Source organism: Homarus americanus, unplaced genomic scaffold (assembly GCF_018991925.1).
Source record: "Homarus americanus isolate GMGI-L3 unplaced genomic scaffold, GMGI_Hamer_2.0 scaffold32133, whole genome shotgun sequence".
NCBI lineage: Eukaryota > Metazoa > Arthropoda > Malacostraca > Decapoda > Nephropidae > Homarus > Homarus americanus.
In genome coordinates this window covers 30,018-54,976 of record NW_024753291.1, presented here as the reverse complement: position 1 = coordinate 54,976, position 24,959 = coordinate 30,018, and the positions used below count along the sequence as shown (strand labels likewise).

The 24,959-nt window shown below is 41.6% G+C and overlaps 1 protein-coding gene across 2 annotated transcripts in view; it reads right to left on the bottom strand.

Annotated features, from left to right (window-relative positions):
• The window catches only part of LOC121855325, a 66,291-nt gene extending 60,006 nt beyond the window's left edge, over positions 1-6,285 (bottom strand). Inside the window, exons 1-2 of one of the 2 annotated variants that reach the window (XR_006086772.1) lie at positions 6,151-6,285; positions 1,044-1,165 (exon numbers count right to left, since the gene is read on the bottom strand). Coding sequence is in view for 1 of the 2 variants with exons in the window: in XM_042350218.1 (XP_042206152.1) it covers positions 1,044-1,145 (102 nt within the window). In the remaining variant the exon portion in view is untranslated. The remainder of the gene's footprint in view (positions 1-1,043; positions 1,166-6,150) is intronic. The other variant, XM_042350218.1, reaches the window with a different exon arrangement.
• Positions 6,286-24,959: the final 18,674 nt, after the last annotated feature.

Below are 24,959 nucleotides of genomic sequence, written 5' to 3'. Positions count from 1 at the left end.
AGGAGGAGGGGGGAGGAGAGAATTATGGAGAAGAGGTGGAAGGAGAGGAGTCATCCTTCCTAGCCCTCTTTGGTGACTGTCTTACAGGCACTTTGTCTGTTTATTTATAATTTCTTTCTTAGTTTCAAGGGTTATTAGCTTTCTCACTCGCTTTTGACGATTCATTGTTATAATTGCACACTTGTATAACAAAATAGTTATAAAAATAACACGAATTTCCACATCAAAAGACGAAATTTCAACAAGTTCAGTGGTGCACTGACTACACAATGAACCAATATGGCGCCTGACGCTCTTGCTGTGAGCCGCGGTACAACAATATTCATGCCCCAGACGAAATAGTCCCGTATTCATCCGCGTTCATCGTAGGAGTTGCGTTCGTTATAGCATTCTCAATTTTATAGGTAAAACCGTTCGTTATAGGAATATTCGTAGTAGAATCCGTTCATTATAACATACCCCACTGTACTTTATTTAAACAATTTATTTTTTTCTTAGATATCATTCATGGTAAAATACCAGAATACTTTCAATAGCAATTAAATTACTGTACTGTACAGTACTATATTCTTCATACATAATGCCCAGTATCACCTTAAGTAGGCCCATAAAAAAGCAGGTTCATCACAGTGTGAATATGATTCATTTTAACAGGTGGGAGTGTGGTGGTAAAGGAAACACAAGAGGATGATGGGAATTTTTCTCTTATCCTTACAGTCTTCCCCTGAGGAAGGATGTAAGGTTAAGAGAAAATTTCCCAATGTCTGCTTGTGTTTCCTTTGTTCTTACACTCATCACAGTACTACTGTATTATAATAAAATAATGTAGCAAATGTAAAGGCCAAAGTCATTTAGAAATTACTGCACTCATCTAAAAAGTAACCAAACCTACCTGTTACAAAACATCATTAATTTAAATAACACATTTTCGTTTTTCTTTAGAACTAGAACTTTATCTGTACCTGTACAGTACAGTACTATCTTTTTTTCAGCTTTTTGCAAATGAGTACCAGTACTTATGTAATATTTTTGGCTTCTCTTACCTTGTTAATACCACGAACAATCTTCTGGTCCACTGCTGTGACAAATAAGTGACCTGTGATTTGCTGAACTATTTCATCCATGGTGTCAAGGTGTCCACTCATCCATTAATATCCTCAAAAGTCTGTGAATAGTATACTGTAAATCTAATTTCATTCTGTTTTAGTTTTTTTAATCATAAGTTAATTCATATTTATCTGAAGTGAAGTCAATATTGTGGCTAAGATATTTCACTTAAATCTAATTAATGAAGTTATTATTTTTCCTAATCACACATGATACTGTAGAGTACTGTACAGTATTTAACACAAGCATTAATTTGATCTACTATATATACAAGTATATGTTTCAAACTTTTCCCCAGCCCTTACTAAAGAAGAATGGTCACCCCTATTTAAAAAACATTAAATTGTATTGTACAATGAAACTTACAACTTAAATGAGGTTTAAGCAGTATGACAAATATGAAAAGCCTGTTAATGTGATATGAGAGTCAGTCAGAGATTACTGGTAACTCTTAAGAACTTGCTGACAACTAAGAACAAATTTCTCTTAATTAGAAGTTCATTTTTTATTCCACGCCAGACGACCTAAATAATCCTGCCACTCTTTTCACAGAAACTGAGAGACAATTTTCTATTCCAACAAGTTAAAGATCTGACTCAATACAGGTGGGAGCAAATACCCAAATCTCTGACCCCATCATAACTCACAAAAAGGGTATGGTGGCCAAGCTGCAATACCTAGCCCTGTTGGCACCAGTCACATCGTAAAGTTGTCCTTCAGATTTAACTGTTACATATACTTGGTTCATGACGAAACCAGTTCCAGGTTCAAATATGACAAAGAAAATTACGACAGGATGGGAGAGGAGATGAGGCGTATACTATACACTGGCCTGACTCACTAAGAAATAAGAACGCAGACACTACGATGAATATCACAGCCAGTAAAGCTAACCATTTAATTAATAAATATATACCAAAGATCAAACCCAGTGCCTCCAGGAATACAAGGAGGCTGCTGCACATGAACCATGCAGTAGTCGACATAGCTAAAAAGAAAACTCAGGATTTTGAGACGTCGGTTAGGACAAATGATGAGCAGGACAGGAGGATGTATGCCAAATCCACGAACCAAGCAAAGTCAGGAGTGTAGAAGGGCTGAAAAAGAGTTCCAGAGACAGAATGCAAATGAGGTCAAGTCAAACTCAAAAAGCTTATTACCGCTACGCAAATTTGAAATTAAAAACGCGAGTAGGACATATCGAACCTGAGGCTTGAAGATGGTAGTTATGCAGATTCTGACCAGGATAAGGCAGAGGTACTGTACAAATTCTTTTCATCAGCGTTCACAAGAGAGGATTCTAACAATCTTCCTACATTTGAGGAAAGACGGTCTGATACAGTGCTGATCCACATTGTGTTCTCAGAAGAGGGTATAAGAAATAAACTGTCAAAGCTAAAGATTCACATGAGGCCCGGCCCAGATATGGTACACCCCAGAGTGTTAAGAGAACTGTGTAACAAACTTGTGGAGCTCCTTAAAATCCTGTTCTGCAAATACAGTACCTGGAAGAGCAAAATGTCCCCGATGACTGGAAAATGGCTTATGTGAGTCCTATATTCAAGAAGGGGGATTATCGCTCCACAAATAATTGTAGACCAGTGAGCCTGACCAGCATAGTGTGTAAAGTATTAACATCATAAGAGATGCCATAATGAAACATCTACGGTACTACAAAACAACCTTGTAAAGGACTGCCAACATGGTTTTATGCCGGGACGCTCCTGCTAAACACAATTACCCAAGGTCCTGGATGTTTGGACTCAAATTCTAGAACAAGACGGAAATATTGACAATGATATCTCCGTTAGCCGGAACAATTGGTGCAGAGCACTTCCAGGAATGGGAGATTTCCAGCTAACAATATTACTCTCTCAAAGCCGGAAAAAAAAGCCCTCATCCCCAGAAATTTTCAGGAACTGAGAAAATTTTCTCGTTAGTTCTAGAAATTGCGCATTACATCGTCTCTTGAACCAGGAAAGAAATCCCCCCATCCCCGGAATTTTCCATGTGTTGTACCAGTAATTTTTTCTCTGAATTTTCGGAAATTCTGCCCGATTTTCATCTCTCAAACCCCGGAAAAACTCCCCAACCCCACATTTTCCCTCTACTTCAAAGCCCTGCCCATTTTGAACAACCAATGTTATTGGCAATTGGTGAGGTCTTGTCTAAGATGTCAGTTAAAATACTAGAAAAATGTAAATTTGTCCCAGATGCATAATAAAGTTTTTTCTTCTCTTTCTTCCTAAATAAACCGATGGTAACTCGCGTTTTATGATTGTTTGATTTAAGCGTTTTTGGAATACAGTAACATGATTGTTCAATTCATACCAAAAGTTAATTTACGTGCACCTATTTTTTAAATAACGCGCTCAAGACAGTTTAAATTTGCCACGCATATTTGCCTGGTTGCCCGGTGAGGTGCTTGTAAGTCATATCAACATCAACAATTTTAATACTATTGTTAATAATAATAATTATTATATTAATGTAATAATAACGATTATTACTACTAATGATGAAGATATGATGATAATGAAGTATTCTGTACAACAACTGTGACGACGTCCAGCAAGCTTCCCGCATATTGCTTTCTCAGTTCACACCAGCACTACTTTTTCTCTGTGCTCTCATGTGCATTGTGTGTTTATCACGTACCTTTTTAGTGTTAAATGCTGTTTCCCCCATTGAGGATGTCTGGAAAACGTCCAGCTGCTTCCTCTGGGGTGCCTAAGGCTAAAAAGGCACAAAAAGCCTAAGGCTAATAAGGCACAAAAAACAATCTCAATGGACGTGAACTTAAATGTGATCACCCGCCTTCAGAGAGGAGAGCATGTGTCGGTGGTTGGCCGCGTGCTTCGTTTAAGTGAGAGCACTGTTTGTACCCTGTACGGTATATGATGGTTCCCCTAACCTGTACCATTTACATGTATAGTCGCTCCTCAACTTACAACTGGGTTCCGTCCCGACGACCAGGTCGTAAATCGAATTGGTCGTAAGTCGAAAAGGAGAAAATAAAACATAATTCTAAAATGGGTGTCTCTTTTTCTTCTCAGCACCATGAGAACTCTCACTTTTACTCTTGCCAGCCATTTTCAAGTGAATTACAAACGAAAATTTTGTCATTACACAGCGCAATCACTAACGTCGGGACTCAAAAATACGTAATGTGAAAAATATTTTATACGACCATGGCCGTTGTATGTCCGGGTTGTCGTAAGTCGAGTATGTCGTAAGTCGAGGAGTTACTGTATTCTTATGGGAAAATTATGTTTAATTTACGCGTTTTTGAATTGAGCGGTGGTTTTCAAGAACGTAACCCCCGCATAAAAGGAGAGGCGGGTGTATATGAATTTCCATGCTCGACCTAAAACGAAACTTTACCAAAAGATAAGGTTAGGTTAGATTAGGGTTAATATTCTTCAATTGGCTATCTGCAGGTTTCCAATTTTCAATATTACAGACACAATGACTAGAAAAAACAAATTATACGACTTCATATCATTTATTGTGCAAATCAATATTAACGGAGTACTGTATCTCACAAATTTCTACGCATATTTTGTATCTAGCATGTTGCCATAGTCAATTGTCTCATCCTTTCCTCCTCCTCTTTGCAACTTAACCTTCTAGTATTGTGTCATGTGACTTGGCTGGCCAATCATTTTAACCAGCCTTCCACTGCGCAATTTAAAATTTTGAAGGCTTATGATGGATGTGATAAGTGCTCTCTCCCATATCTAATTGTTATTCAGCGAGTTTGTGAAAACGACAGTGAAGCAATAACAATATTACAAGATCAAGGTGTCTTACCAACATCAACACTGTGTTCTAAGTGTGGAAATTGTTTAGTTTTAAGAAAAGACAGAAATTACCCACCACTTCCTTCTCCAGATCGCCCAGCTGTATCCTCCACCACAGTAGCACAAGTAAGCTCAAAAAGACTAGGCTAGGTTGTATATAGTGTGGGTTGGGTTAGATTAGGTTAGGTTACGGTTTTTGGTCATTTTTCATGAATCACCCATCTCCTTTTTTCACAGGTTAGGTTAGGGCGTGGCCTGTTAGGTTAGGTAAGGTTTGGTTAGTGCGTAGACCTAGTTTAGTTTTAACCTTGTTTCCCATATTTTTTTTTTCGAGCAAAAAAAAATATTTTTCATGTGAAAAAAAAAGGATATGGGTAGTAAACGAAAAATTAACATTTTTTTATTTTGGTGTTCTACGGTGTGTTTTACTCAAACCTGACTGCCATTTTTATGCAAATTAGCGGTTTCTGTTACAAATGAAAAATTTTCATTTTTTTGCAAAAAATGCTAATTTGCACAAGAAATAAAGGTCAGATTCGTGTAAAACACACACACACAAAAAAATTAACACATATGTGTATGAAAACCTGAGGATAGCCAATAGACAAATATTTACCTACGTTAGGTTAGGTTAAATCGCATAAAACAGAAGATCATCCAAGTGGAAATTGTTCAAGTGGATTGTAATCACACTCGATGCTGTCACAACACTTTCTGGCAGATTGTTCCAAGAGTTTAACTACAATTCTCACTCCGAAAAAGTTTGCCCTGACAATTTTCCTAACTTGTGGCTGGTTCAGACTTGAGCTGTGACCCCTAATGGGCCTTGGCACAATAGGGCAGATTTCATTCAAACTTTCAAAATTCTGAAAGGGATGGAAACGTGAACCCAAGCAACAAGAGGGGACATTACTAATTTACCACAAGCTCGCCAAGTTATCACGTAAAATGAATACGGAAATACTTCTTCACACAATGGGTGGAGTGCAAGCACAAGCTGTGGAATCAAGAACAGTACTAGGATTCAAAATAGCACTTGACAAAATTATCAAGAACAATGGCCTGAACTTGCCTAGCTTATATTACAGACGGGCAAGGGGTGACCTAATTGAGGTGTATAAGCATCTCAAGGGGCACTACTCAGTCCTCCTTCGACATGCCACTTTTAGTTTGGACTGTTTGGGTGGTCATCGGGCAAATAAGAGACTGTAAATGTAATCTTCCACACTAGTTTTCTTACCATCACGTGTGAAGGTTCAGGAATGTTATTGTTTACGTCGCTTACTAAATTGTCATCGGTTAGGCCAAAAGGATTGAGATTTGAGACTATTATAGTCTCTGAATCCTTGGTTGGGTCGAACCGAACTGCTACTGTTATTCATTTATTTATTTTTATCCCTGTCACCGAGAAAAAGGGGACTTTTTTAGTTTAACAAATTTATTGGCAGAGCTTGTAGTACAGTTTGCCTATTCTGAGTAATTCAGTCAGGTCTTGACACTGAGGGTGGTATCACTTCTCACTGTCACGCAGGACGGAGGTTCACACACAAAGAAATACATCATATTCATTAACAACTATAAATGTATAGAGGTCAGATTCATATGGGTAATGTCACTGTTCACTGCCATGCAGGACAGAGGTTCGTACACAAAGAGCTGCATCATATTCATTGACAGTACATATACATATATGTAAACACACACATATACATACATATACATATATACATACACATAAACATGTACATGTACATATACATGCACACACGCACACATACATACATGTACGTCGGTCAGATTCATGTGGGTAATGTCACTTTCCACTGCCATACAGGACAGAGGTTCGTACACAAAGAATGCATCAAATTCATTGACACTATATATAGGTCAGATTCATGCGGGTAATGCCACTGTTCACTGCCACGCAGGACAGAGATTCGTACACAAAGAAGGAAATACATCACATTCACCAGCAGCATATATAGGGTACGAAACTACTGGGAAAGATTGCGCCGGGTTGCAATAGAATTAAAATTGTCTTTTTATTTCTGAAAAAATTTATAAATGAGCGTATTTATTAAAAAAATCGAAAATATATAAGGATTTCTGCCTCTATGCATCTGCATTGTCCACTGTTAACACAGGTGGAAACCAGAGTACCCAAAGAAAGCCCAGGCTGGGGATCGAACCTTGCTTGAATTTGTGGGGCACGAGATATTTGGTTCACATTCAGGATGGGATGGAGAAAGGAAACTCACAATGTGCTCTCCGTATACATATTGTATTGGATGTACAGTGCAGCTTGGTGCTGGGAAGTGGCAGCGTGGTTACAAGCGTGATGTACAGAGAGCTGGTTGGTGAGGATGCTCAGAGAAGGACCAGCTTGTGGGTCGCCATGCTCGCCGGCGGGAGCGAGGGCCGCCAGGCAGGAGGAGGTGTTGCTTGCTCGTTGGTGTAGGTAGAAGAAGAGAGTGGTCGGATGGATGGATGGATGAAGTAAAGTATGAAGAAATCTTGATGCAGGTGCGTAGATTGGTGGTGCGGGAACTGGACTTGAAGAATAATGGTGGAATTTGGAGGGACTTGAGGTTGGTGGATAATGCAGAAGAAAAGCGAGGAAATTGGAAAATAGTAGTAGAATGCTAGGTCTTGGGGCTCAACCCAAGTGCTTCTGTTATCTCATGTTTGTGTTTAAGCTAAATTTCGTCTTAGGTGTTATATTTATGTCAGGTGTTTGTATGTTTAGCAACTATTGCAATTTTATGCCTTTCATTTTCGTGTGTTATGTCCTAGCCAATGGTGAGGAGTCTAGGGCAGGTACTTGTGTTTCTGCCAAGAACATCCTATCTTTTTATGATCTAATGTTGTAAGTGGTTTGGCTGCCAAGGTTGTCACTGGGGTAACCTTGCATCTTTTAGTAGAGTGGAGTTGGTGTGGGTTCTAGGGCTCTTGTTTTACTTTTAGGGAACCACGAGTGTTCTCTTCTTCCGTCTTCTGTCTCTTCCATCCATTCTTTGATTGGTCCTGGTCACTAGCGTAGCTAGGGGGGGGCGGTCCGCCCCGGGCGGCACTTTTGGGGGGCGGCACTTTTGGGTCTGCTCATCACCCATATCTGCAGCTACTGGAGATGTTAATCCATCCCTTTGTATCGGCGTCGACCCAAAAAGAAGAAACATACGTTTGGTGAAGGATCACGAGATGCTGAATTGCCATACGACATTGAATTGAGGAGAGAAATGTTTTCTTCGCTGGACAGAGTGATCCAAGAAATAACTTTGAGATTTCAACAGCTTCATGAACTTGCTGAGAAATATGCCTTCCTTACCCCATTGAATCTTTTGGATGATAAATATGAGTGTCAAATAGATCACGATCACGACGACATTGATAAAGAGGAGTTCCTCGTTGAGAGAAAAAGACTTCAGCATTTTGTTGCTGTTGCTGCTATAACTATTAAAGACAGAATACAGACGTGGAAAGAAGGCCCCCTTGAACTTTTGCAGTTTATTCAAAAGTATAACCTTGGGAACTCGGTTCCAAATATAGTAATAATGCTGAGGATTTTCCTCACAATTGCTGTTAGTGTTGCTACCTGTGAGAGGAGTTTTTCGAAACTAAAACTGATCAAGAATTACTTAAGATCTACTATGAGCACCTTGCGGTTGAGAAATCTTGCCATACTGTCTATAGAGCGACAATTGACAGATGAAATAGTTTTTGACAATGTCATTGAAGAATTTGCCAACAAAAAAACAAGAAAAGTTACTTTGTAGAAAGTTGTAGTTTTCATTTCAGAAATAAAGATGGTCCTAATTTTTTACACTTTTTTACTTTTTTCCCTATCCTATATGTCGTTTTTGCTTTTTGTTTAACTGTTACTTATAAAGTTTAAGTATGTTTGGGGTGTATTTAAAGCATACTATATTTGAGTATGTGAAGGTACAGTAATATTATAATGGTACACAAACTATTTAATATATATATATATATATATATATATATATATATATATATATATATATATATATATATATATATATATATATATATATATATATATATATAGAGTGAGTCACTGTGCAATATGTATTTTTTGTGGGTAACTTGGGCCCGGGCGGCACACACACTAGCTACGCCACTGCCTCCGTGATGTAAGGCGGCGTTGGTTGACCTAGACCACGAGGCATACACTGGGGAATTTGCGGGGTCGGCTACTCAGCGACAAAAGCGTTTGTAGGGGAGGGATCCACTACAGTGTTACTTGAAGACTGACTGTAGATAGAAAGAGAGGTAAGTCACCACGAGGTCAGGTCTTTTATAGCAGAAGTAGGCGTGGCTTAATAGCTGACCTCCGTGATGTAAGGCGGCGCTGGTTGACTTAGACCACGAGGCATACACTGGGGAATTCGCGGGGTCGGCTAGCCAGCGACAAACAGTGTTTGTAGGGGAGGAATCCACTACAAACTCAACAGAGAAAGGTTAGCAAGGTAACGCTCTACATACAAGTAGGCTTCTTTTAATGTACTGTACATCTCTATACAATCTGTACAGTTCTGAAAAAAATAGAGTTCTAATAAAAATAGTGAGCTGTTCTAAAATACAGGTCTCGTCCCCGAGTTATGCTAGGGACTGTCAACTGATTGAAAATGTCCAAAGGAGGGCTACCAGACTGGTGCAAGCACTGTGGCACCTCAGCTACCCTGAGAGATTAGAGCGCTTTAAATTTCCTAGCTGATACTACAGACGGGCAAGGGGAGACCTAATTGAGGTGGATAAGCATCTCAAGGGCACTAAGTCGAGTGCCCATTCCTGGAGCTGGCGGACGCTCGCCTCGCAAGGAGTCACAGCTCAAGGTTGAAGAAGCCTCAAGCCCAGAAAACTGTGAGGGATAACTTTTTCGGAATAAGAGTTGTGAACTCTTGGAACAATCTGCCAGAGAGTGTTGTGACGGCACCGAGTGTGAGCTCTTTCAAGGCTAGATTTGAAAAGCACTGGAGTAAGTTAGGCTAGGGCTAGGGTCGTTGCCGGTCGGGTTGTATTGCGTCTCTTTAACAAAGCGTGTTCGGCATTCGGGCCTTCATTGTTGAGAGGCAGAAATTGGACTTCCACTTCCACTTATACACCTCTATCAGGTCGCCCCTCGCTCTACGTCTCTCGAGGGAGTGCAAATTAAGGTGCTTTAACCTGTCTCTATACTCAAGGTTCCTAATGCCCGGGATTAGTCTTGTCATTCTCCTCTGAATTCTTTCCAATGATTCTATATCCATTCTATAATACGGTGACCAGAACTGAACTGCGTAATCCAGGTGTGGTCTCACAAGAGCCACAAGAGGAAGATACAGTTTTAGGATGACCTCGCTAGTCTTGTAACTAACACTCCTTTGTATGAACCCAAGTACTTTATTAGCCTTGTTACGAGCAAAACACATTGTTTACTTGGCTTAAGGTTCCTACTTATCATTACTCCTAAATCTCTCTCGCAGTCGGATTTCTCTATGGCATCGTTGTTCATCTGGTATCTGGTTTCCCTGTTTACATCTCCTATACTGAGTACTTTACATTTGTCCACGTTGAATTTCATCTGCCATTTTTCAGACCATTCGAAATATTTGTTTAGATCTTCCTGTAGTTTTGCTGAGTCCTCGTCAGATTTAATAACACGTCCTATTTTAGTGTCATCAGCAAATTTACTTATGTTGCTGTCTATGCCGATATCTATGTCGTTTATGTATATAATAAATAATAATGGTCCAAGTACTGAGCCTTGGGGAACTCCACTTGTGACGTTGCTCCAATGGGACTTAGTGCCGTTAATGCTCACTCGCTGTTTCCTGTCCTGTAACCACGCCCTAATCCATTTACTTTTTACTTTTATCCTCTTCGCCACTGATCGGCTTGTTAGCCGCTTGGGCGATCGGTCACGTCTCTTTTCCTTTATATTCTTCATCAAAAGGTCGGCTCGCTAGCCGCCCGGGCGATCGGTCACGTCTCTGTCACGCACTGTTGGCAAATACTGGGCATGCACCGGCTCCTGAATGTACCTGAACCCGCTCCAGTGTTGGTCAAGTCTTCTCTTGAAAGAGCTCATACTCGGTGCCGTCACAACACTCTCTGGTAGATTGTTCCAAGAGTTTACAACCCTCACTCCGAAAAAGTTTGCCCTCACGGTTTTCTGGACTTGCGGCTTCTTCAATCTTGAGCTGTGACCCCTTGTGGGGCGAGCGTCCGCCAGCTCCAAGTAAGGACACTCAACTGAGTAGTGCCCCCTGAGATGCTTATAAACCTCAACTAGGTCCCCCCTTGCCCGTCTGTAGTATAAGCTAGGCAAGTTCAGGCGCTCCAATCTCTCAGGGTAGCTGAGGTGCCGAAGTGCAGGCACCAGTTTGGTGGCCCTCCTTTGAACATTTTCAACCAACTGACAGTCCCTAGCATATCTCGGGGACCAGATGGGGTGACAGTACTCCAGATGGGGAAGCACTTCACTCCTGAAGATCGTCACGAGGGACGGACCGTCTAGATATCTGAACGACCTTCTTATAAGACCCAATAATTTATTTGCCTGATTTACCTTCTTCTCACAATGGCCCGAGAACTTCAGCTCATTGTCAACATACACACCTAGGTCCTTCTCACACACAGTCTCAACTAGTACATTTTCTTCATCCCGTTGGGACATATGGTACGCCTCCTTACCGTTGGTACGCCCCAGGTGCATCCTCTTACACTTCGTGACATTGAATCTCGGCAGCCATTCCTTCGACCATTCCTGGAGCCCGGATGTTACCTTTGATGCCATGAGCTTTTACCTTTCTAATTAGTCTTTCGTGGGGGACTCTGTCGAGGGCTTTGCTAAAGTCGAGATATACCACATCATAATTGTGCCCCTCGTCCACCGATTCGAAAACCGATGAAAAGAATGTTAATAGATTAGTTAGACAAGAACGTCCGCTTGTGAAGCCATGCTGGGAATCATTGATCAATCGGTGCTTCTCCAGGTGATTTCGAATAGAGTTTGAAATGATTGCTTCCAGTAATTTGCCTACTATTGATGTTAGACTGATTGGGCGATAGTTAGAGGATAGTGATCTATCCCCCTTCTTGAAAATCGGTATTACATTCGCTATCCTCCAGGATTCTGGTACTACACCTATTTTTAAGGACATGTTAAACAACTTAGCTAAGGGCATACTAAGCTCTTCCTTACATTCCTTTAATACTCTGGCAAATATCTCATGCAGTCTTTATCTATAACGTATATGAATACACGCACGCATGTACAGCACAGCTGAGCTATATTAGGCAAGAGAAGGCTCTTCTCAGGTGATGACGAAATCAGTATAGCAGAGGAAGCTCATACGTCACCAACAGACGTTGAGACGTATGTACGTCATCTCACATCCTGTTGAAAGAGACTAAAGACTAATAACACTTGTTAGCGATAAAAATGTACTCTTATTTTTTCACCCTCTGTTGCTACGATTACAAATAATAATAATAATAATAATGTCAGTAGTAAAACAGTATTCTTATCACTGACGAAAGTGTAGTAGTAGTATCGACGAGCTAATATCAACATATTAATGATTAAAATTAAACTACCCATTATAAATAATTCTCGTCAAAATTAATTTATTTTCTTTGTGGATTTATACAGAAATGTATCTTCTGTGTTGATAAGCTGGCTCCCTGTTGCTACTTCAAGGAAAGGACGGAATTTGAATGATTTATTAACCAGAGAAAGGTGGAAAAATATATCGTGCGTATTCTTTTTTTATAATCGTAAAGCAAATTAAGACTATGTTCTCATTTGACTTGGGTTTTCCTCAGCTGAAATTCATAGTTAATTTCTCTTATGCCATACTCACAGAATAGTTATTTATTATGCCTCTTCACGTAATTATCTGCTCTTTCGTTTGTCTGAACTCTCAAGAGATGAAGTTATCATACTCTTGGGGGTTTAACCATGATACTCAAGAGGTAAATCCTTCATAATCAAGAAGTACGTATATCCTTCAGAGTCAAGAGATTAAATCACTATACTGTACTTAAAAAGTTAAATCATCGCAGTGGGTTTACGATGTTTTGATCCATTTAATAAATTTTGTGTTTACTTCCTCACACATCCTTTAAACGTTGACTCTTCCTCTGTGACATTTTACACCATTGCACCATTGTTTTATTTATATATATATATATATATATATATATATATATATATATATATATATATATATATATATATATATATATATCTGTGATGATACAATCCCTTATTGTGCAATTCGTTTTCTGCAGTAGATGTGAGGGCAAACCTTTTTGGAGTGAGAATTGTGAACTTTTGGAACAATCTGCCAGAGAGTGTTGTGACAGAACTGGGTGTAAGCTTTTTCAAGACCAGACTTGACCAACACTGGAGCAGGTTCAAATACATTCAGGAGCCAGTATATGCCCAGTACTTGCCAACAGTGCGTAGCAAAGACGTAACCGACCGCCCAAGTGGCTAACGAGTCGATCAGTGGCAAAAAGGAAAAGTAAAATTAAAGTTTTTTATGTATGTTTTGGATTATGTTATCTTATATCGAGGGGTTTACAGTACTTGTAAAATTTACATTAAAGTTCATAATGTGAGGATATTGCCCCACCTATATCGAGTGCGAATTAAATTGTTACGAATTTATCTTGAATATATTTTATAATCACCTTGCTTTTCTTGTTTTGTTTCGGGTAGGCAGTAGATAGATAGGTAGATAACCTCAACTGTGCGGCCTATTGATTTTTTTTTATTCTGTACAGTATACTGTATGTCAGCTCCCACAGCATAACTGACAACTCATTGCTAGATTCACTGAGCCTTATTGCCAACACCAGAACAAGACTTATACAGTGGCGAGCTTAGAGCTACAGAAACACTGAAGTATAAGTTTCTTTTGCAGAATGAATATGTGTCAGCGAACACAAGAGCAGGACCAAAGGTGAACTATATAGGCTTATTACTTGGCGAAGGAACAAACGAGGTCCGGTAGCGAATATTACAACACCAGTCTTCCCTAGAATTAGTACAGAAAATTATCAAAGCTAACTTTTTTTAGAGTAAGGGTTATGAGTTGTGACCAGAATTAATGTGCAGTAAATAATAATCAGCAACAATTATACCATTTAATACAGCACTGCATAATAAATACCCCAAGAATGCCGCATGCAGTATACAATATACACAGTATTCCTTCTAAGTGTACATAAGAAAATATTCGGCGTGATGACCTCTTATAATATGCCATGCGGCCCAAAGTGTGCTACTTAAGGTGCTGTAGGGAGTAAAACACTAACAGCTGCATATTATTGCGTAGTAGGTAACTGCCAAACAGGGAGGTACTACCGCCTGGGAAGATATTGGAAGCATAATGTGCTGTTTAATGGTAGTGTAGTGGATCCCTCCCCTACAAACGCTGTTTGTCGTTGAGTAGCCGACCCTCTTTGAATTCCCCAGCCTGCGCCTCGTGGTCTGGGTCGGCAACCAGCGCCGCCTAACATAACTGAGTTCAACTATCAAACCACGCCTACCTCCACTATATAAGACCTCACCTCGTGGTGACCTTTCTCTTTCTACCTACAGCCACCAGCAAGCAACACCTCCTCCTCCGCTCCTGCCTGGTGGCCCTCGCTCCCGCCGGCGACCATGGCGACCCACAAGCTGTGTGTTCTCCTCTGAGCACCCTCACCAACCAGCTCTCTCTGCTCAACGCTTGTAACCATGCTGCCTTCCCAGCACCAAGCTGCATAGTACATCCAATACAATATGTATACAGAGAGCACATTGTGAGTTTCCTTTCTCCATCCCATCCTGAGTGTGAACCAATATCTCATAACCCCACAAATGGTGACCCCCGGAGAATCGCACTCACACAGGATGGAGGAGAAACTGATTACTCTCCCAGTCTTCAATCACAACATTGAAGACTGAGTTATCCACACAGAGGCAGCTCTCATCGGCTCTACAGCTACTGTCTCTACACCGCAGGTTAGACACCCTAGAGCAGCTCTGCTACTCTAAGCAGACAGCCGCTCCTCTTCCTGCCCCAAGCACCACGTCCTACCGACCCCAACACACCCGTCCTGCCTCAGACACCGCCCCCGGCCCAGCAGTACCCCCTGCTACTGTCTTGGACCCTCCTCCGCTCCCGCCTGGTGGCCCTCGCTCCCGCCGGCGACCATGGCGACCCACAAGCTGGTCCTCCTCTGAGCACCCTCACCAACCAGCTCTCTCTACTCCACGCTTATAACCATGCTGCCTTCCCAGCACCAAGCTGCATTGTCCATCCAATACAACATGTTTACAGAGAGCACATTGTGAGTTTCCTTTCTCCATCCCATCCTGAGTGTGAACCAAACAACCCATACCCTACAGTAGATCCTGCTGCCATATGGTGTAGTGTAATGTATGTGGCGCAGTAGTCAAAGTTCTTTCTTATGTGTCAATTTTCTGTTTCTTAGGACCACATACACACGTACATAAAGGAGGTCTCGCATTCAGGATGGAGGTGAGAAAGGAAACTCACAAGAGCGTTTTCTTTACATATATTGAATGCAGTGCAGTAAGATGCTGAGAAATTGCTGTGTTGTAGAGGAGCTTGTTGAGAGGAGGTCTTGTCGGTTTGGGAGCTTAGAGTAGAATGACCTTGATTTTTTTTTTTTTTTTTTTTTAGGAATATTACCTTAAGCTAAAATGCTGGTCCGCCCACTGTTGGGATAAAACACCAGCATCTTTTTAGTTTACTGTACATCTCCACCACTAGCGTGGGGGTTGATGCTCGGTAAGAAACTGCAGAGTTTCTTGAGAGTGGTTGGTGGTTAGTCTTTTGGCAACCTTCTCTGCTGTGATAGGGGGTTGTATGTTTCTCCTCGCTAATTGTGTTCCAGGGCACTCTACGAGGTAGTGCTGCAGTGAGTTTTCTGCACCGCTGTCGCAGGTCTTGCACATGCGCTGCTCTGCTGGTACTTGAACAATGATTTCCCATATGCATGGGTATCCCAGTCTCAGTCGGTGGAAGATGGCTTCTTCCCTTCTTGTTATATCCTTCATGAGTGGTGGTCTCTCATAATTCGTGACCAGATAGTGCCACCTGGCCGATCGTGATACTGGTGTTAATCTTCTGTGTTTGTTTATTTTCCACAGGGCAGTTCGTGTTATTGTGGTCTTTATTTGCTCCTGGCTGGGCGGGATGTTCATCTCAATGTTTCACTGTCCTAACGCAGCATTGGCAGCAGCATCAGCTCGTTCATTCCCTGGGATTCCGATATGACTGGGCACCCAGTTAATGATAATTTGCCGATCTTGTAGTTTTAACCCTTGCAGTAGGCCAACAACGGATGTTATGAGATGAATGTTGTCTCTAGGGTCTCTGCATTGTAGTGCTTCAATAGCATCGTGAGTCAGTGTGTATTACAACGCCTTGTTGACTGTTTATGGAGGCGTGTCTTAGGGCTCCAAGTATGGCAGCTAGCTCAACTTGCAAAGTGGTGTTAGAGCCTTCATGTTTCTCTCTGGTACCTTTTGGAGCTCATGTGGGTTAGAGTCTGCCTTTCTTGTCCCAGTTTGTAGAATGTTGATGACTGCTGGCGGGGACTCCCGCGGTGCTGGGGTGCTGTAGTCTGGACTCATTGTATCAGGTCCTTTTCTGAGGGTTGTGTCTTTCAATTCCAGTCTATTTACAGCGTCAGCTGCGCACTATAGCCAGGTTTTCTTGTTAAAGACATCTCTGTTAAGGTTCAGTGCTCGTAAAAGTCCGTTCTTGATGTCACTTTCCCGAGCCCTGGTAATCAGTTTTGTTGCAAAGCACGTTGTTAATCGTTCTGTCCTGGTTTGGAGAGATGTGAGACCTGTCTCCTAGTGTAAGTTTTCAAATTTTGCCACATTCGTGCCTTGACAATGACTCTCATAGCGTTATTCTGGGCAACCTCCAGTTTCTCCCACTGCCAGTCAGACAGTGTGTTAACAGCCGGTGTCTCATAGTCTGTTAATGATCGAATGGCGTGTATATATAGCGTTCTTAGGACTACATGTACATCCCCAGCACCCACCTTGGGGTCCTGTCGTGGCTCTCATCTTGTTGACTCTCTTGTCCATTCGGTCTCTTAGATAGTTTATCTCTTTGTCAAATTTGAGGCCTTTGTCAATCCAGATGCCCAGGTATTTGTATACATTGACCCATTGTAGGGCAATACCTTGTATTTGCAGTTGTGTCACCGGCTCATTTTGTCCAATCCTCATGGATTTCTATTTTGTGATTGATATCTTGAGCCCGAGACTCATACATTCTTCACTGATGAGGTCTAGTGCTCTTTGGACTTTGCTGATCTGGCTTCTGCAATTTACTATCAGTGCTAAGTCATCAGCGTAGCATAACAGTTTAGTGCAGTGCTGACACCTTTGGTGAATCCAAAGATATTGTGGTGAAGTGGTCCAGTTTTCCAGAGGAGTCGTTTAAGGACCATCCTTTTGGCGGTTTTGCCGATGTATGCTGTTAGTGATATTGGTCTGAAGTTCTGGGGATCATTGGGTTTGGGAATAGGAACAATGTTTGCCCTTTTCCAAGCTGACGGGAGTTTGCCTGCTGACCATGATGCGTTGATAACTGTTAGAAGAGCAAGTTCACCAGCAAGTCCTGCATTACTGAGCAATGAATAGGTTATATACCATCACTGCCAGGGGCGGTGCCTTTGCTTGTTTTCTTTTTCCTTCTGATATCTTCTATGGTAAACAGACAGTCTGTAGTGTGAGTTTGTTCAATTGCATGTCTGACCATTTCTTATCTCTCCAGTTGTTTTTGCTGTAGATGAAGTCTTATTAAGTCTTATTTCAGGAGGTAGTTGAGCTGATGACGAGCGTTCTGCAAAGTGTTCTGCTAAGCGAGTTGCTTCCTGTAGTGGCTGGGGATGGGCTGGAGCTCTGGGCAGTTTTCGTGTTGCTATCCTGAGTTTTCTCCAGAGTTCACTCAGGCTGGTGTGTGCATTAATGGTTGCACACCACTCGAGCCATTTGTCTTCCCTAATTTTCTGAGTAATTTGACGAGCATGTTGGACAGCAGCTCTCAAGAGTTTCACTCCCTCAGGGGAAGGGTACTGTCGGAGATGTCTTCTGAATGTGTTGATTCTGTTCTCTGACCTCGTCATTGTAGAACCAGTAGTCTTTGTGGAGTCTATTTGTAGGATTTGTTTTTGGTATTGCTTCCTCTGCTGCATGTAGTATGGCATCAGTAAGATCCTGGTTTAGTTGGTCAATGCCTTCTGCTGGTTCGCAGTTCGAATACCATTTTTGAAGTTCATCTTGATATAATTTCCAATTTGCTTTCTTGGTATTCCATCTGGGTAGCGGGCGTGAGGAGAGGAGGGAGCAGCTCCATTCTCAAAGTAGTTGTCGTTGCAAAGTGGTCACTGGTCAGTTCAGCATCTACCTCCCACTGAGTTATTGAAACGAGCTCCGTGGATATGAATGTGAGGTCTAGTGTTCCTCCCAGTATTAATGAGCACTATTTCTGGAACATCTTTCAGCAGTTCCACTATGTGGTGACCATCCTGGTTCATTGTTGTGGTCGGATTGATCGTTGGATGGTTGGCATTAAAGTCCCCAGCAATGAACACAAGTTCCTGTGTTGCTTGTGTCAGTAGTTCACCGGCTTCTAGTCGTTTTGGTGGCTGTTTATAGATGTTGTATACTACAAGACTGTCGTTTGCCAAGTGTATCCGAACAGCTTGTGCCTCTACTCATCTCCACAGTGAACTGGTTCTACTTCTGAACTGGGGATGGTCGCCTTGACGAGAATCATGCTGCCATGGGAGTTGGACCCTTTTGGTACAGAGTACTGTTGGTATCCAGGCAAGCGGAATTGTTGATCTTTGGACATCAGGGTTTCTTGCAGAATGAAGACAGCAATATTTTTAGCTTTGGCTACTGCTTGTACAGTATGCCGTTTGTTGGACAGGCCTTGTACATTCCACTGTGTTATCTTGAGATGACAAGGAGGTCACTGTGTTATTTTGAGAGGACAAGGAGGTGGGGCTATTCTATCATTATCTCCTCGTCGCTGGTGCTGTAGTTGCTCTCGTCGTTCATGGTTGAGTCGCTCTCCTCCTCGTACGTTAAGAATGGTGTGCTCATTGGTGGCTGTTTCTCGGGCACCTGCTCCAAGGGGGTAGCAGGAGGTAGAATCCCGCTTGTTTTTGGAGGTTTCTCGATTTTTTTTCTGCTCTCTTCAGGGTGTTGTCGCTCTTGCCTGTGATAGTGTGTTTGCTGACGGTCTGTGCTTGTTGTTTTGTTCCTTCTTGTCTGAGATCTGACTCAAGGCGTCGTCTGTTCCACTTGTAGTTGTGGAGTTTTGGGGGTCTGGTCTTCCTGCATATTTTCTGTGAGCTGTGTCATAACTGCATTTATTATATTTGTGGTGCTGGTATCTTGTTTCTTTATTATTGTAAAGACAGTCACTATCATAATGATGATCATCTGTTTTATTTGTTCTTCTGTGAATGCCACTTGTAGATTGGCAGGCGGGGGGGTATTCAGTTGGGTGGTCGCCTGAGGGGGTTGTAGTGCCCCAGGCAATATGGTGTTCTCCACCATTACTTCAGTGTTCTGTGCTTTTACTGCTGTACAGCTCTGATTTTGTCCTGGTGACTTCAATTTTATCCTGTAGCCTGGTGGAGGAGAGCAGGGAAGGAATCCTCTGACATTTGGGGTGGAGTGGGTGTTTGGTTGACTGTTTTCTGTTGCTGTTGACCCCACACCAATGTGCTCTGGGGTGCTTCTGTTGAGTTTTGTGGTTGAATCTTGGCCATTGCAACTTCCATCCGCTCTCTCCTCTCTGGGTATGATGTGCTCCAAGCGTGATGTTTCTTTCCACAATTTGGGCACTTCGCTGTCGTGATGGTTCCGTCCTTGTGTTTTTGAATACACATTTATGTCTTGTGGCTTAGGCTGCAGAAGCCACATCTCACTTTTTTGTGGCACCTGGATTGGTGATGTCCAAATTTCTGACATTTGTAGCATCGTAGTGGTTCTGGGACAAAAGGGCGCAGCTTGTAAGTTCCCCAGTTGCCTAGGTCTACCTCCTCTGGGACTGTCCACTTGATGTCCACTAGCACTTGCCTTGTCTGTGCTTTGTCCTGACTCGTAACACAACGCTTTGCCTTGGTCACTTTTGGATGTTTTATAATAACTTCTACAGGTAGTTCCAGAGGATATCGTAGTCGGACCATTCTGGTTGTTTTCTCCTCGGGGTCTACAATAATGGTATTATCTTGACCGTCTTCCCGTTGAGATTGGTGACCTCGCTGAGGATCTTGGCTGTGTTGTGGTCTTGGGGGAGAGTAACAGGTCTCCAACTAGATTGGGCTTCATACTGAACTTGATATTCTTGTATTCTAGTTCCAGTGCTACCTCTACCTCGTTGAATTCTGTTTATTTTACTAGTTGAACGGAGGGGATTAACGGGGGTTCGTACACAACATATAATAGACTATGATATTTTTTTATTACCCAACAAGTAAAATGGGCACTTCCACTATGTCAATCGTTGGGAGGGTTCAGGATCACCCCACTACTACCGTGTACGCAACCAGCACTTACTTTTACATGATGAGTGGATAGCATACCGTCGATGGACCGGGCTGATACCTCGTTGCACTTAGTGGTGGACTTCTTCGATGCAGCTGGTGAGATGATGAGTGGCATTGGGGACGAATGTTGCTGGCCTCTTCACGGTTATAATAATAATCATGCCTGGAAGGTGAGTACAGTCTGTACTCACCCCTGAAGATGTGAATTACACGAAAGCGCTTGGGAACTTCGTGTTTTCTTCTTTCCTTGTGGTTATGAGCATATATATATATATATATATATATATATATATATATATATATATATATATATATATATATATATATATATATATATATATATATATATATATATATATATATATATATATATATACATATTTATTTATTTTTTTATTTTATTTTTTTTTTAATTCGCAAGTACTATGAATAATCCCATGCACTAGACAATAACTATAAAACAATAAAGTTAATATTTTTTACAACTTACTGCATCCAACCAATATAACGGCCAAGACGTCACCTGCACGCAGTGTTGCCACTTCGTGGGATTCTCCCTCAAATTTTTGTGAGAAATGGAGTACGTGGGAGGTGTTGTGGGAGGACGCGCGGTCTTGATAATAATCTGTGTATATTTTTATGTGAATTTTCAAGCAATGGTAAATAAATCATTTCAACACAAGAACTACTTAGCATGTATCGCAATCTTATGCAAATAGTTGTAGAGAATCGATCCCTGTCCAAGTGTTCACAAGACTCTAGTGAACCTCCCTAACTTGAAGTTTATGGATCATCTGATTTCACTCTGTGCTATTCAGTTTGGCTATGATTTCAGTACTACAGCTGCGAATTGCCTTCTGAATAAAGCGCAGATAACATATGTCAAAGAGCGATGTATGAAGTTCGTTGTAGAATTGCTCAAAGAAGTCCAATTGCGTCTTCCTGAGAACAATGAAACATTGCTTATGATAAAACAGCTGCACCCAACCATTGCAACTTCTCAGTGCAAAGAACAAATTGCATCTATAGCTTCCAAATATCAATTCACATTTACAGATATGGATGAACTCGAGAATGAGTGGAATACATTGGGGTTTGAAGAGTGTCCAAAGTCATGTTTTAGCAGTACAGTGTCATTCTGCGCTGAAGTGAATGATAAGACACTCAGTTGGACAAAAGTCCTTTCCTAATATATCTCCCTTAGCTTTAGCTTTGCTCTCACTCCCATTTTCAAATATGTCAGTGGAAAGAATATTTTCCCAAATGAATGTTGTGCATTCCAAACTAAGAAATCGCATTAATGTGAGGTCAGTTGAAGCAATTTTAAAATTCGATATGGACTAAGGCTGGAGTCAAGGACATGCGTTTCCTTCATTCCTAGTGATGAAATGCAGAAAAATTTTGGGATACAGGATCCTCCAACAAATGAAGATGGAGGCGAGCCAGAGGATGTTGTAGTGGATTCCTCCCTTACAAACGCTTGTCGCTGTGTAGCCGACCCCGCGAATTCCCCAGTGTATGCCTCGAGGTCCAGGTCAACCAGCGCCGCCTTACATGACGAAGGTCAACTATTAAGCCACGCCTACCTCCGCTATATAAGACCTGACCTCGTGGTGACCTACCTCTTTCAGCCGAAATAAATACAACAAGAGGCCCAATAACTATTGGAACTTCATATCTAACATTCAGAAGGCCAATATTCCCTACAGGGGACATCTTAAAACTAATGAGGCAAAACAATCCAGCATACTTCATAGGAGACCTTAATGCTAAACACACAACCTTAGGACACAATATTAGAAACCCAGGAGGAAAAATCCTCCATGCTCTCATCGAACACGGGACAATAACACACCTCGGGCCCGACTTTGCAACTTACGCATGAGCCGGTAACTCTGGGAAACCAGACATTGTTTTAACCAATAGGCATCACCATCTAAAAGCTGGACCCACAACAACCAGTGATCATCTACCCATAATAGCAACGCTATCCACATCCCCGATACAAATTCCATCAATCCCAAGATTTTCAATCAATAGAGAAAATTGGGAAAAATTTAAATCGGATCTTAGCAACAACGAACCAACACTACTACACAACAAAGACACAACAGAGATTGACATAACACTGGATACATGGTACAATGAAGTAATAACAGCAATGAAAAACAACATACCGTACATTACCACACGCACAATTAACATATGAAGAGAAAATGATCCAAACTAGATTCACCAATCTATATGAATACACAAAAACACACGGGTGGAGCAATGACAACAGAATATTATACAGGAATCTAAAAGAAGAACCGAAAGAATACCCTCCGATACCTCTGAACACAATCGCAAGAACAAATCAACTTAAATTTCAAGCAGTGCAAAATATAGCCCTCAGAAGAGCGGCAAAACACCAACCACCATACACACAAACAGCACAAGACATACACACAGAACACGGCATAGACCCACTCAACACCAGAATACACACCCAAGCAAATGCCATATGGGAACAATCCAGCAAGAACAGGATCCCATACTAAACCAACTAATTGAGGGAAACAACAACACATCGCACAGATGGTGGCCTAGAAGCATAAAAAATGATAACGAAGAACCAGAGCCTCTATATACAAACTAAAAACGAACCAAAAGATGGGCACAACTCTCCAGTCACACAAAGACCTGGAGGGACCCCACAAATAAACAAAGACCTAAATAGTTCACAAACACCCACAATAAAAAAACTAAAAACGAAAAAGATGGGGATCATCCCTCCAGTGCCACAAGGACCTGGAGGGGATCCCCCCCCTATCATAATATGCCCCAAGGAAACATCAAATAGAACAACTTAGCTTAGCTTGGCTGAGACCGGCCTTCCTTAACCGCATGAGTCCTCTAATGCAGCACTGTTGACGGATGACAAAAAACCCCGTCTCTATTTCCCACTTCTGAACTTTACCTTGTACTGTACCCTCAGAGCAAATGCTCTCTTCTCTCCGTATCACCGACCGACCGACCTACCTCTTTCTACCTACAGCCAGTCTTCAAGTAACACCACCTCCACCACTCCTGCCTGGCGGCCCTCGCTCCCGCCGGCGAGCATGACGACCCACAAGCTGGTCCTCCTCTGAGCACCCTCACCAACCAGCCCTCCCTACTCACGCTTGTAACCACGCTGCCTTCCCAGCACCAAGCTGCACTTTACATCCAATACAATATGTATACAGAGAGCACATTGTGAGTCACCTTTCTCCATCCCATAATGAGTGTGAACAAACATCTCGTACCCCACACTGTGTTAGTTGCCATAGAATCCCAAAAGATACACGTACACAACAGACTTATCATCTCTGCAACCTATTATGTGATGTAAATTATGAGGCTAAAAATTCTAGCTGATAATAAGTGAAAGAATCACACTTCGTAATTAACTTTTATTTTGAATGTGAATTCAGTCTTGGTAACAAGTTTTTGTTGAAAAAACTTTTATTTCATCCATAGTGAATACTTTTGTTTGAAATGTAAGATAATTTTAATTGTTTTATTTCATGAAATTGTTTAAGCAAAAGAAACGCATTCAGTGTTTTTTTAACTTGAAATCCTATTTTCTTGCATAAAAGAACTGTTGTACAGACATGTAGTTTGAAAGTTTAATTATTTTTATTTTACATTACTACACAATAAACATAAAACAATTATGTTCCATTATTCATAAGCATCCCAGTGTTTTGTGTGAAGCATCGCAAGATCTGTGTGAGAAATGAGGTAAATTTGTGGGAAGTTAATCCCTGAGAAGTGGCAACACTGCTAGGGAAAGCCCCGAGGCCCCTGACTTCTAGTATTGCAAGATAAGTTTACACGAATGGGAAGACAGTTTAAGCTAGGTTCCTCTTAAATGAAATCGCCCCCCTCCCCCATTAATAATTATAATCTGTAGTTTGTCCTTCATGAGCTGGTAATCCCTGTAGTTGAAGTCGCGGTTTTCCTCCTCAGCTACTCTTCCGATTTTCAAAGAGAGTATTCCACCTTAGTGAGTTGTAGTCGATGGCCGCAATTAGTTTCTCCCCAACTTGGACCTCGGCCACCATGGCCTCCTCAGTCAAGTCCAAATGTAGATAGAATGTTGTCTCCCCTTCTGAGATTCGTCACGTGACGTGGTAACTCTGGAATGCCTTTTGAGGTGTGAGTATCACATCCCGAATAATTTTATTTTCTTGGCCGTTCGTACGTACGCCCACGCCCACATTCCTACTTAAAAGGGGAACGATCAGGACCAAACTCCTCATAGACGTCGAAACAGGCGGGAGGGGAAGGAAACGCTATGATTTTCTGTAGTCATTAACCACAGTAAAAAGAAGTAAGGAATGTTTAAAAAGTCTGATCTCACACTTACAAAGTATTTTCTTGAGCCTAAAATTTTGTATAATAGACATGGGC